Source organism: Trichomonas vaginalis, chromosome VI (assembly GCF_026262505.1).
Source record: "Trichomonas vaginalis G3 chromosome VI, whole genome shotgun sequence".
NCBI classification, from domain to species: Eukaryota; Parabasalia; order Trichomonadida; family Trichomonadidae; genus Trichomonas; species Trichomonas vaginalis.
This window is the reverse complement of record NC_067208.1, coordinates 16682452-16695162: the sequence shown is the minus strand read 5'-3', so window position 1 is coordinate 16695162 and position 12711 is coordinate 16682452. Positions and strand designations below refer to the sequence as shown.

At 29.4% G+C, this 12711-nt stretch overlaps 3 protein-coding genes across 3 annotated transcripts, besides 3 other annotated features; 1 reads left to right on the top strand and 2 right to left on the bottom strand.

Annotated features, from left to right (window-relative positions):
- Window positions 1-139: 139 nt before the first annotated feature.
- Window positions 140-266: a mobile genetic element.
- Window positions 267-552: 286 nt separating this feature from the next.
- On the bottom strand, window positions 553-3351 carry TVAGG3_0878140 (uncharacterized protein; the record flags this gene model as incomplete). The annotated part of the gene is made up of 1 exon (XM_001309605.1): window positions 553-3351. The coding sequence occupies one exon, from the start codon at window positions 3349-3351 to the stop codon at window positions 553-555; it is 2799 nt and encodes a 932-aa protein (XP_001309606.1).
- A 1521-nt stretch (window positions 3352-4872) lies between these two features.
- Window positions 4873-4920: a mobile genetic element.
- Window positions 4921-5886: 966 nt separating this feature from the next.
- Window positions 5887-8479, top strand: TVAGG3_0878120 (uncharacterized protein; the record flags this gene model as incomplete). The annotated part of the gene is made up of 1 exon (XM_001309606.1): window positions 7147-8451. The coding sequence occupies one exon, from the start codon at window positions 7147-7149 to the stop codon at window positions 8449-8451; it is 1305 nt and encodes a 434-aa protein (XP_001309607.1).
- Window positions 8480-8536: 57 nt separating this feature from the next.
- TVAGG3_0878110 (uncharacterized protein) lies at window positions 8537-9634 on the bottom strand (the record flags this gene model as incomplete). Its single annotated transcript, XM_001309607.1, has 1 exon — window positions 8756-9634. The coding sequence occupies one exon, from the start codon at window positions 9632-9634 to the stop codon at window positions 8756-8758; it is 879 nt and encodes a 292-aa protein (XP_001309608.1).
- Window positions 9635-12207: 2573 nt separating this feature from the next.
- Window positions 12208-12237: a mobile genetic element.
- Window positions 12238-12711: the final 474 nt, after the last annotated feature.

Below are 12711 nucleotides of genomic sequence, written 5' to 3'. Positions count from 1 at the left end.
GTCTATTACTTTAAGATATATAATCTATTGCAAATTAACTCCTTTCTGACGTTTTGTCAATGGGCCGAATTGTGATGATAATATGAAATAATTTTAGTTGTCAGAATCATTGAATTCTAAATCCATTATTTTGAAGATATTAAGGCTGCACTTACACCCATCTGACTTTAATTCAAATTTTTGACAACTGGCTTGAAGTGTCATTGAAAATTAACCTTAAACACCTAAATTGAAGGCCCCGTCATAGGGGCGTAATTGCACTCTTACATTTATCACTTTTCTTTTCAAAAATAGTCGAGCCTCTTTTTCTGAGATTATATATAGGGTGATTTAAGATTGCTATCACATATATAAAAAATTCAATTTAACGATAAGTTCTACGAAAATGTGAGAAAATTGAAAACCACCATTTGAGCAGTATCTGAGACTCTGTTTGCCAGAAAGTATACATTTGTAAACTTTCTGACACTTTGTTATGCCTTTCAAAGTTTTTGACATTGTCAATTTTCCTCTATAAAACAAATTAAGTTATGAATAAAACACAAATAATTTTTATTGTTTATTTTCTAAAGCGCATCTTAAGAAAGTAAACTTATCTTCATCACTGACAAAGATAGAAGATAAAGCTTCCATCCTTCTCTTTGTGGAACGACCAACAAATTCTCGCCAAAAACTAACTGAAGCGACAAAAACAAAACATGATATTGTTGCTGCAATGTTTTGTTTAGAAACTAATCGAGGAATTCTATAAATTATTGGTAAATGTGATCTAGATTTTCTGTCTGTTTTGATCAAGTCAATTCTATAAAGATTATTTTCAATTTTCTTTACAGAAAGAATAATCTGAGGACTCAATTTCTGGAATGTTCCTTCTATACAATCAAAATCAGTTTCGTTGTAAACAATCATCATTTTGTTCGCAATTTCAAAACTATTACTCTCCGTCATGTATCTGTAAACAATGTTCATCGACTTAGTTTCATAAATACGACTCCTTCCAAAAGTGTCGTGGTCACTTGGCCGGCCAAATAAATCCAAAAATTCTTTGAAATCTTTTGACATTTTTGGAGTACCAGGAGGTACTAAATGTAAAGGAGTACAATGTATAACATCTACAGCTATTTCATCTTTGATTGGAATTTGATCGTAAATTTCCAAAAAGTGACAGATTTCGGAATAATTCAATTCCTTTACATTATGATCATTTTTAGCGTCCAAAAGTCCAGTTCCTGCAAGGAAAGAGAAAAACTTTGGGTGAGGAACTTGCAAGTGGGGTGTTGATGGAGTGAAATTGAGCTCTATCTTGTTGTTTAATAGGTTAGTTAGTTCTGTAAAATCTTCCTCGATTTCGAACATTTCTTTATTTGAAGACTCTTGCTCGAAATTAGTTGGTTGCGGTAAGTCTTCTTCATGACCTTCTTTATATCCTTCGTCAGTTACTTCGAAAGCGAAAATTCCAACGAAATGTCGGACAATACAAATGATTTTCCCAGGGTTTTGATTGATAAGTGTAAGTATCGCATTGTTTATCTGATAATAACTCTTCTCTTTTGCTTTGTTTGTCATTTCTTGAGCTTTTTTCGGTGAAATTTGATTTGAATTTGTTGTAGAATACATTAAAATGTAATCTAATATGGCTCCTAAGTCTTTTTCTGTCTTGATTGTTGTTTGGTTCACGAGATTTACGATCAGTTTCCTTTCTTCCGACTCTAATTTGAAGAATTCACTCGTGTCATTGAGTTCTGAAATGAAATAAGCTAATAAATATAAAGGAAGTTCACTGGCGAACTTATCTCTCGAAAAACAATTCGAAATCAGATGGACCAAAAACGGTTGGAATTCCTTTGAATTCAAAATTTTCGGATAAAAATGGGAAATAAAGAGCAAATAAGAGAAATATTCATGGGGAGGGACAGATTTCATGATGAGGGAAAGGTACTTGAGTATGTTATCAGTGTTTTCTGTCATTATATGAAGAAATAACAAAAATTGCCAATTTGAATTGGAATCAATTGGATTTAAACTGGTATAAGCATTAACTATATCAACTATGGATGATATTTTATCAGTCGATGAGGATATTTCGGATAAAGAAAGCAAAAGAGACAAAATAATTGGATTATCGTATTCAATTGACTTAGATTTGATTGTTGAGTATATACATTCGATTAGAGAATCAATAATATCATATATAGCAAACGGATGTGCACAAATTAAGTTGTTTGACTGCTTAATTATCTCATTTATTGAATTTGTATTTGGATTTTGAAGTTTTTCTTTAACACTGTCAAGTAAACACTTCATCCAAGGGGAATTTGGTCTAATTTTGTTCCTTGAGAGTATAATTAAGCTAGATAACAGAGAATCTTCATTTGATCCAAAACATAACTTCTGGCAAGAAGAAAATAACTCGAAAATATCATCAGAATACCATTTCATGTAGAAATAATCTGAAATTCTGGCTTGTTGTTGACTTACCATGTCAGAAATCACTCCATATACTTGAGTAAGGATTTTTGAGTTCTTTGAGTCCTGTAAAACGCTTCCATTCTTCATCATATTAACAATTAACTCCAAAGCTTCATCAGGAGTTGGTTTAAAAGGAATATGAAATTCGGCAAAATGCATTTCTTTATTAACTTTAAATGCATCTAGGCAGCAGTTGAAGTATACCATCCATTCTTCAACAAAATAAGAACAGAATGGCCATTGTGGAGTGATTTTGTTGAAAAGATCCCAATTAAACTGATCATTGCTGAGAGAAAGTATCCAAAACATCGTATTAAATAAGCTTGATACTACAGAAGCACATCCACCAAACGCACTGTTGTCTGTAGCAGCGTAATCAGCTAATCCAATCAAAATTTTGAATAAATGCCTGATTGTTTCTTTTGAATATCGCTGATGTTGACTTGCTATCGTATCGTATAATTTTATAACTTGTTTTGCTTTCTTTTCTGAGAAGTTTTCTTTTTCAAAAATCGTTGTTAGCTGCAAAAGCATTTTTTGAACAATATCATTATAGTCATTAGGATCCATATCAATATTTCTAGAAATAAATGGTGAATAGAAGTGGTTTACGTCAGTAATAACTGATGCATTTAATAAATCGGCTTGTTCAGGTGTATGTGATAAATATAAAATATAAGATTTTAAGTGTAATAACCATCGCATCTTTCTGGAATCTGAAAATGGAATTTCTAGAATATTTTGGTTAGAATCCATTTCAATATCTGCAAAACGAAGCATAATCTGCTTATTTATTTTATCAGTTGGAAAAATTGGTAATAGATATTGAGATTTATCATCTGGAAAGATTCCCATCTCAATTAAATGAGAATGGGTAATCATTTATTTTAAAATCTGTCAAATTTCGAAAATTAAGAATTTTCATGTCACATGTCATAAAACAAATCATATACTAAAACATAAATATATCAAAATTTTAAAAATTTGGCCAACATTAATTTTTTATATCACATGTCAAAAACATTATTAATTCATATATAAAACTTGATAAGAATATGATATAATCAAGTCAGTCTTTTGTCAAATTTTGATAAATTCATTCAAAATAGAGGTAGGGCAACGATAGGTCAAAAAGGCTTCTCTGATAGATTTCCTTGCCTTTTGGATATGCTATAATATATAGCCTAGCATGATAGGATATGATGTCAAAAGTTAGAACATAACTTAGGATCTTGAGAAAAATGAAAAACAAAAATTACATAAAAAAAGAAAAATTTTATCAAATTTGTTTTTTTGGACCGAATAAGTAATTTTATTGAATTTCAATACGACACACAGATTTTATTATTAGTAATAAATATAATGGTTTACTATTAACAAGGAACATAAACTAATGAAAATTTGATTTCAAATATTGTATATGATTATCATAGATTACCAAAATATATTGCTATTTATGAGGATATAATATTGATTATTAGTAAATCGTATAAATTTAATAAATATACCATGAATATTGAATGAATTTCTTGATTCATAGGGGTAAAACGCGCTTTTATATGATTTAGACAGAGAATTTATGAGATGTAAATAACACAATAAAGGTTTATATTGAATATTTTCTAAAAATAAATCGAAATTATAAAAAACAATACATTTATTCATTGAAACTACTTGGATAAATATGAAACAAGCATTCAGGCAATACTTTTGAGACTTCAACGCATCTGATAATTTTTATATAACTTCACCTCTTATGCTTAGAGTGGAGGTATTGAGATCGTATAAGTATAGATGAGCTCACATTCAGATATGATGTGTGAACTTCTGTTTTCACTGCAATTTTGAATCAGAATAAACTCAAAACAAGAATAAAATGATATACTCACTCTCTAAATGTGTTCGAGATTTAAAGTTGTATGAATAAAACGATTCATCTTTCGAAGCCTCCCATTTAATGAGAGACTTCGAAAGATGAATGTATTCATGTAGATGAAATACTATATATGACCATGTGTGATACTAAAGATATCAAAATGTTCATTTTTAAGTGCAATAGAAGGGTTATCTCTCGTAAAATCTCAATTTAAGGAAGATTTAGAAAGAACTCCTTTCCTAAGTAGATAGTGTGTGGTTTCTGTCTTTTGGTTGATCAGGAACTATGAAATTAAGTCGGACAGAAAGAAGTTCTTTCCAAAACAGACTCCAAATGAGTTGTTCGAAAAGAACTTCCTTCTGTATATGGATAATTGTAGTTACCGCACTGAAGTATGTGATTGTGATGATGGAGTTCTCGATAAATCTAAAATCGGATTAAGATTAATTGAAAACTCAAGTAATTCTTTGAAATCTTGTGTTGTCTGGCACTATAATAACCAAAGAATGAGAATATTATGTTGAATGATGAGTACGTGTGCTCGGCATTCGCCGAGCGAATTGAGTTTAACGTACTATGAAAAGTGACAAATTTGGGCTTTTTTTCCTAGGGTTATGATCTCTTCCTTTCTGCTCAATACGACAGAAATGAAAGAATGAATTTGTACTCCCTAATTGATTACTACAATCTGTATCTATCTTTAACATAGAATTAGCTGCATTGTGATTTATACTCCAGAATTATTCAATTTAAGATCAACCTCGTAAATTTTAATCATATTGCACCAATACTCCTACGTTGAGATAAGAACATGATTATACATACCAAAGCCCCATATTAAAAATCAAAATTTAGCACCTCCATTATGCAACCACATTATTCGTCGCAAATAAGTATATTTACGCATATTATGATGCATATTCACACAACTCGTATACATGAAAAGTTATTAAAATCAGACAAAATTATTGCAATAAGGAAAAAAAAACAACTTTATTATATATGTTAGTAATGAATTACAAATATTTCTACAAAGAATGCTCAATACTTCATATAATCTTCGAATATTTCTTATTACAAGTTAATACATTTTGACTCGAACATGATAAACAAAAGCTGACACGCTGATTACTACATTTATGAAAATATAGTACGTTTCCATTCATCTGTTTACTTGTTTTTGTTGGAATAAAATCATTTTTTTTTCTTTCATGAAATAAGAATTTTGCTGCGAAAGCAATATCTCTAACAATAATTAATACATTACGTCAACTCTGGAATGAGTATTTATCAAATATGATATCAAAATCAAAAATTAGTTGTTTTTTATGAGTAAAAACGATGTAAATTGATTATTTGACTAATTATCAAATACTTTGATTTTCCAAATTTTTTTCGAAATTGATTTTTTCATGTGAAAATTCAAATTGTTTAATTTCATTTTTGAAATTTTGAATTTTTTTTGGAATTTTGAGTTGATCAATTCAGCAGAATTGATAATGCTATTGCTTTAGGGCATACCACAAGGTGATGAATAAAAGGTGAACATTAACAAATTATTTTAAATCACAAATATCATCCTCATCAACTTTAATTCTAAAAAGAACTGTACTGAATTATGAAAATGCATGATTTACATTATTAAAATCTTTGAATGAAAATAGTACAAGATAAGTTTTTATTCATTTTTAATTAGATTTAAACGAAAAACTACTCCATATTAAAATTTAAGTCGAGAAATCGTATTTTGTTCTTATTTGTTAGCATTTTGTAGACATTCTAATCTTGAATTAATTTGTTACATGATATTATTAACAAATTTAACTGAAAAAATATGTTAATATGGAATAAACCATGATTATATAAGCTATCAATGCTATATATACATATGTAAAAGATTCATATTAACTCAATTAACAAAAATGATAGATTTTCATAAAGCTTCAATCTAGGTTCGTCCGAAAATTTTGATTTTTATATAGAAGACATAGTTTCATATACATAATTAAATTTTCAAACAAATTTGATCATACCATTTATTAAGCAGGATAGTATATTAATTACTATCAGTATAAAAATATAAAAATGATTATATTTAATTATTGCATAATTTAGTCAAAGAGTTATAAGCCTCAAGTGATTGTTATCACCTTCAATGCACGTATACTTTATTGATTCATAGATATTTAATCTATGTTTGACATGTTGTTGTCGTCATTCGTTTTGTTCCCATTCTTCCTAAGTTAGAATTAGAGAATACACCATCCACATCATCTAATTTGGTCCTCAGCGATAGATTGGTTCATTTTGGAGGAGTCCCATCAGACAGTTTTCGAGCACCAAATATCAAATTTTAATGTATACAAATCTTTAGTGATTTATCTCTTTTATGATGAGTAAAAGGTTTCTGCTCATCAACATTTGATTTCCGACATATATGATTTCTAATTGCAATTATTTACTTTCTTTTTATAATCTAACTCTGTGACTCATACCATAAATTAATTATTGGAAAGTGTCAATATGTTTGGCACAACGCATGGCGGAAGATACCAAACCATGCAGGGAATATGATACGTTTAAGATCTCCGAACTTTTTTTCCAAAAATTTTCTATCGTTGCCCTACCTCTTTCAAAATGAAAAAACAAAGAAAATTTTCAAAACAATAATATTTATAATACATTCAGTATTCCAATCCATTTTTTAATTCCTATTTTGTCAAAAAGCGTATTTTTTCGGAGAGGGTCTGGCAATGCGAGTTTTCTCGTCAAGCGACGAGGGAAATCCACTAGTACAGCAGATGCCTAACTTCGTTGATTATGTAACTAGTACATCGTTTATGAACCTATTCATGAACAACGATTCGAAAACTTTAGATTTTGTAATTGCCCATTTCGATCAGATCATGCAATTAGGTTTTCGAACAGTCAACGGAAAGAAAAATTTGGTGACTCCATGTCTCCAAATAATCAGGAATATTAGATATCCTTTTTTGACAGATGTTTATCAAAAGACTAACTTAGCAAGCTTCTTAACTAACTACCCAATACACTGTCGAGCCTTCTCAAATGCTTCTCATCATATATACTTCCTTTTATTGCCAAATTATATATATACCCAAACACGACGTTTAATGTCACCGTTTTCTACCGATGAATTCTTTAGTTCAATAATACAAGTATGCGATTTATTCCCAGCTAATGAATTTCTACGTCAGACAATCTCAACAGCTGGTGCCAGAACTTTATCTATTTTTGATCAAATATCTTTTTGTCCACGGCTAACTCAGTGCTTATTTTATAATGAGCTGGCAATACCAGCAATAGAAATATTAACTCTCGGTCTTGCAAACCGGCTTCAATATCAAGTTGTTGATACTCTTATGCAAAATCAAATCCTCCAAAACCTTATCGAGCTATCCATGAAATCGAAAACGCCGGAGTACTTCGGGTTCTTGCGTTCTGTCTTTCAAATCTCTCAGAAAAATCCTTCATTTTACAAAGCTAAGCAATTATCTCAAAAAATAACAGAATATAAAGACGAATTCTGCTCGATAGTCCTAAGACTCCGCTTGTTTACCCGTATTTCCGAAGTCGCAGCTTACTTAGTGATCGATATTATCGAATTTGATCACATTATCACAGATCCATTCATTGAAATGACACGGCGACTAGTCATAGACTTCTTTGACTTCCCTGCCCATACGTTCCTGCATCAAACTGTCCTTTCATTGTTCAGAATGCTCCTAAAAACAGGTCATCTCACTCCTTCCATCATTAGCCGCAGCGGTTTACCGATGAAGTTGGTCGATGCTTATGATCGGCGTGAAGGAGAAATCGGAGTTTCTTTTTGGGCCGAAACAAGAGAGCTTGCGGAGATTGTAAACATGTTTGGAATCACACAGTTCGGTATTACACAGGATGTGTGGAGGAAGAAGGTAATGAATAGAGTTAACGCTGAAATGGCGATTATTCAAAAAGATTATGGCGGATATACGCCTAGAATTAGCTGCAATGGAAGTATTCTTGATCTACTTCTATCTTTTATTGTTATTTTTGTTACGTTCTTGGGAATCATGTGGGTTTTCCGGAAAAGAATTCAATAAATTGTTTGTATTATATGAATGATGATAAATAATTGATAATTTTTAATTAATTTCTTATATACTCCTCAAATAGCCTATTAATTCATTATGTTTCTCTTCAAATTTCAATAATTGTTTTTTTCATCTTGATTTTTATCAAATATTTACCATCTAGAGCGGCTATACCATCCAATTATAATATATGTTTTGCAAATTTTCATTATTTTAACTAAGATTTCCAATAAATTTTTATAAATTTAGCGCAAAATTATAATATGAAGCCAAAAAATTACATAAAACAAATAGTTTAGTTTAAGTAACAAATTTATATATGATGTTTTGGTGGTCCAAAGATGCGATTCTTTATTTCTTGCACTCTAAGATAAAAGCAAATAATCAAAATCATTGTGCATGATGCGTAATATATTGACATTGTTATTTTGTTCAAAACTACTGATGTCACGCTGATATATGTATCCAAAATTATTTTCAATAAAGTGACTGAAAATATGAGTGGGAATATGTTTGGAACAATGAATGATAGTAAGAATGCATAGACTAAGAAATAAAAGTATCTGATATGCGTTTTGAAATAATCTCTAACTGAAGTAATAGTTGTTGTGATTCTATCAATGCTCTGATATAAGTTGATAATCAAATCCATTGCTTTGTTCATCGAATCTGTATTTTCACTAATTTCTTTTGATAATTTTTCTAATTTTTCTTTCATTTTGATGTTTTCTTGTTTATGCCTTTCAGATAAATCAGAAACATATGTAGATATCAGTGTCATTGCAGAAAATAAATCGTTAGATTTCTTATTACTGAATTCTGCCTGAACTTGATTGGCAATAGAGTAACAAATGTAGTCCAAATGAACTACATAATGAGAAAGTAGCTGTAAATCCTCGTTAGATAGCTTCTGTATGAACTCAATTTCATCTGTTGCATCGTGAAGAAGGTCAAATCTGTTATCATTTATTCTTTCGCAAATCATAATTTGTGCGGATAATTTTAATCTGTTTCGTTCGTTTAAAGAAGGGCACATCTCAAACAATTGTTCTTTTATTTGTGAATAACAACTCGTTTTATTTATTTCGATTCTTTCTGCAATAGCTGTAACATTAATGGTAGTATCTTTATCATCAATATCTGGTTTCCTCTGCCCAAATGATGGTATGTATACAAATAGAAAAGCAAGCATATATAATTTTAAACATGCACTTTTTTCTTGAATTTTGAACATGGAATTTCTTTGTAAAAATGGAAGCGTATGCATGATTGAACAGCATCCTGACATATATTATTAGAATTTTCACAAGCATTGTCTTTCATAATGTTAAACTCCTTTTCCTTTGTTAAGTCTTATACTGGTTCCTGAGTTAGGATAATGTCTTTTTTATTATTTACTAAGTTTTGTTTATCACGAAAATACCAAACACTAGAAGAGATTTTAATATACAAAATTACCTTTAATCAGAATTAAATTCAACAATCAATTTATGTTGATCATTAAATATATATATACACTAGAATGAGAAGATGATAATGCAATATTTTAGTGGATTCCACTTCTTATATTTTACATCTTCATTGAGGTTATAAATAGAATGAACAGCGCAGATTTCAAAATTATATGGCCTATCAACAGATATTTCTGAATTGATAATACGACGAACTCTGTTTTCTACTAATATATTATTAAATGGATAATAGTATGTTTTGGTTACTTTGTTGTCGCAGAATAAACAACTTTTGAATTTTGGCGTAGTATATATTTTTGTATTTTTTTTCATTCCTAAGTTATAATAAAGAGATTGATCAATATCCTTATTATATTTTTCTTCTCCAACATAATATATATTTATTTGATCAATTGCATCAGGATAGATTCGATTTTCAAATGATACATTATCGTGTAGAATTATATTTATAGAAGATACGTAAATGTAATTTAAGAATTCTATCCTGATATTTGAATTTTCACCAAATTCAATTATGTGCAATGGGCATATTTGAAGTACAATGTGTGAACTACAATATTTTGGGATTTTTAGGTATTTTAAATTAGCAGAATAGATAACTATTTCATCATTAATTATTTTATCATTAATTATAAAACTTGATATTTGATTGCAATCTTCAAAAACAAATAGTTCAAATAAAAGATTACCTCCTTCTATCAAAACCGATTCCAATGATATGCATTCTTTGAAACATTCTTGTCCAATATGTTCAACTGAATGTGGAATTGATATTGATTTTAATCTATAGCAGTAAGAAAAAGCCCCAAATTGGATATCTTTAACTGATGATGGGATCAATATTGATTCTATTTTTGCGCATTCAATAAAAGCTTTCTCCTCAATAATCATTACCCTAGATGGCAATTCACTTATTTCTAAAACAGTGCAGCCAGCAAATGCAGCATGTCTAATTTTTGTTATATTCGATGGAATTTTTATTGATAATCAACTTGTGCAGCCAGCAAAACAGTATTCACCGATATACGTAACAGAAGATGGAATTTCTATTGATATCAAATCTTTACATTCATCAAAACAATAATCACCAATATAGGTAGTGGATTCTGGTATTATTATTGATTCAAACTTTTCACAATATTGAAAACAGGCATTTCCAAGATACTTAACAGATACGGGTATAAATATCGAGCTTAAATGAATACAAAATTCAAATGCTGAATCGCCAATATAAGTTATATTGGGTGGTAATTCAATTGTTTTTAAATTACAACAACTATGAAATGCAGCATTACTAATATTTGATATTGAAGTAGGCAATTTAATCGATGGAAGAAGAGTACAAAATGCAAAACATGAATCTCCAATATATTTCACAGAAGATGGGATTTCAATTGATTCTAATAATTCAAAGTGATAAAATGCATAGTCATCAATAATTTCAAGTCCGTAATTAAGTTTTAGTGTTTTAATACTGGTTGGAAATGCTTCCCTTCTGATAATCTTACATATTGAAGGTATTTCTAATGTTTCAATTGTTAATGATTCATAAAAGCAATGATATTGAATATCATTTAAGAAATATAATAAATTGCAACAATTGAGATTTGAACAATTGAAAAATACGTGATCCTTAATTGTTATTGTTTTTGCTGTTTTAATATCAATTTTGCCCAAATTTTTACAGCAATAAAATGCAAATTTTCCTATATATTCTAGTTTATCTGATAGTACGATTTCTGTCAATAAAGTACATTCATAAAATGCATAATCAGAGATATTTTTAATATTTTCCAGGTTAATTGTACTGACATTACTCTTTGCAAAACAATAAATCGGAATATTTATGATAAAAGCAAAAACTTGATAATTCATCATTAACAGTATAATATTCTTTTGTTACTTTTTTAAACTGAAATGGTTTTAGAATTGTCAAATTAGGAAATTCATATTCAATGAGAGAGGGTCAAAGTTGCTATTTGTCACTTTTCCACAAGAATATAATGGGGAAAAAGTTATCATATAGTTGATCTCATTCACTGAGGTGAGAGATGCATGTAGTGTAATTTGATAAACAGTGGGATTGGTGCTCTAAGTCCTAGGTTCGAGACACATTGGCTTCATTTTTCTCTTTTTTATTGACGTAAACTATTCAATTTTTGTGCTCTCCATTCAAATTTCAGAATTTTTTTTGCAGATTTCACGCTACATTCGAAGTTACCTTTTGTAACAACCACCACTGCCTACGAAAGACGAAAGTGTGTCACGATTTCACCCGGAAATCCGACGGTTGTTTAAGAGTATGCACTTTTGTCACCTACTCCATATTCAATTCCTTCAACTTCCTTATGATCAGTAAAATTAATAAAAATGTCAAAATTTGAGGTTTGAAATGTAATGTATTTTATATTTGTATATAAAAATGCATTCATTGTGATTACTTTTAATGATTCAGGTATAATAATAGAAGTAATATTACAAGATTGAAATGCATTTTCATTGATAATTTCTACTTTTTCTGGTAAAATTATTGATTTTAATTTCCGACAATTTCGAAACAGTCCCTTATTAATTATAGTTAGATTTTTAGGTAAATATATTTCGATTAAGCCACAATAACAAAATGCATAATTGTCAATAAATTTTATATTATCTGAAAATATAACGGTTCTTAACAAAGAGCAACTTTCAAAGGCAGAATCTTCTATTACTTCAAGATTTTTTCCAAATGCAATTCTGGTAAGATTGCTGCAATTCCAAAATGCTGCTTTTTTGATAATTCTTATTGAGTTTGGTA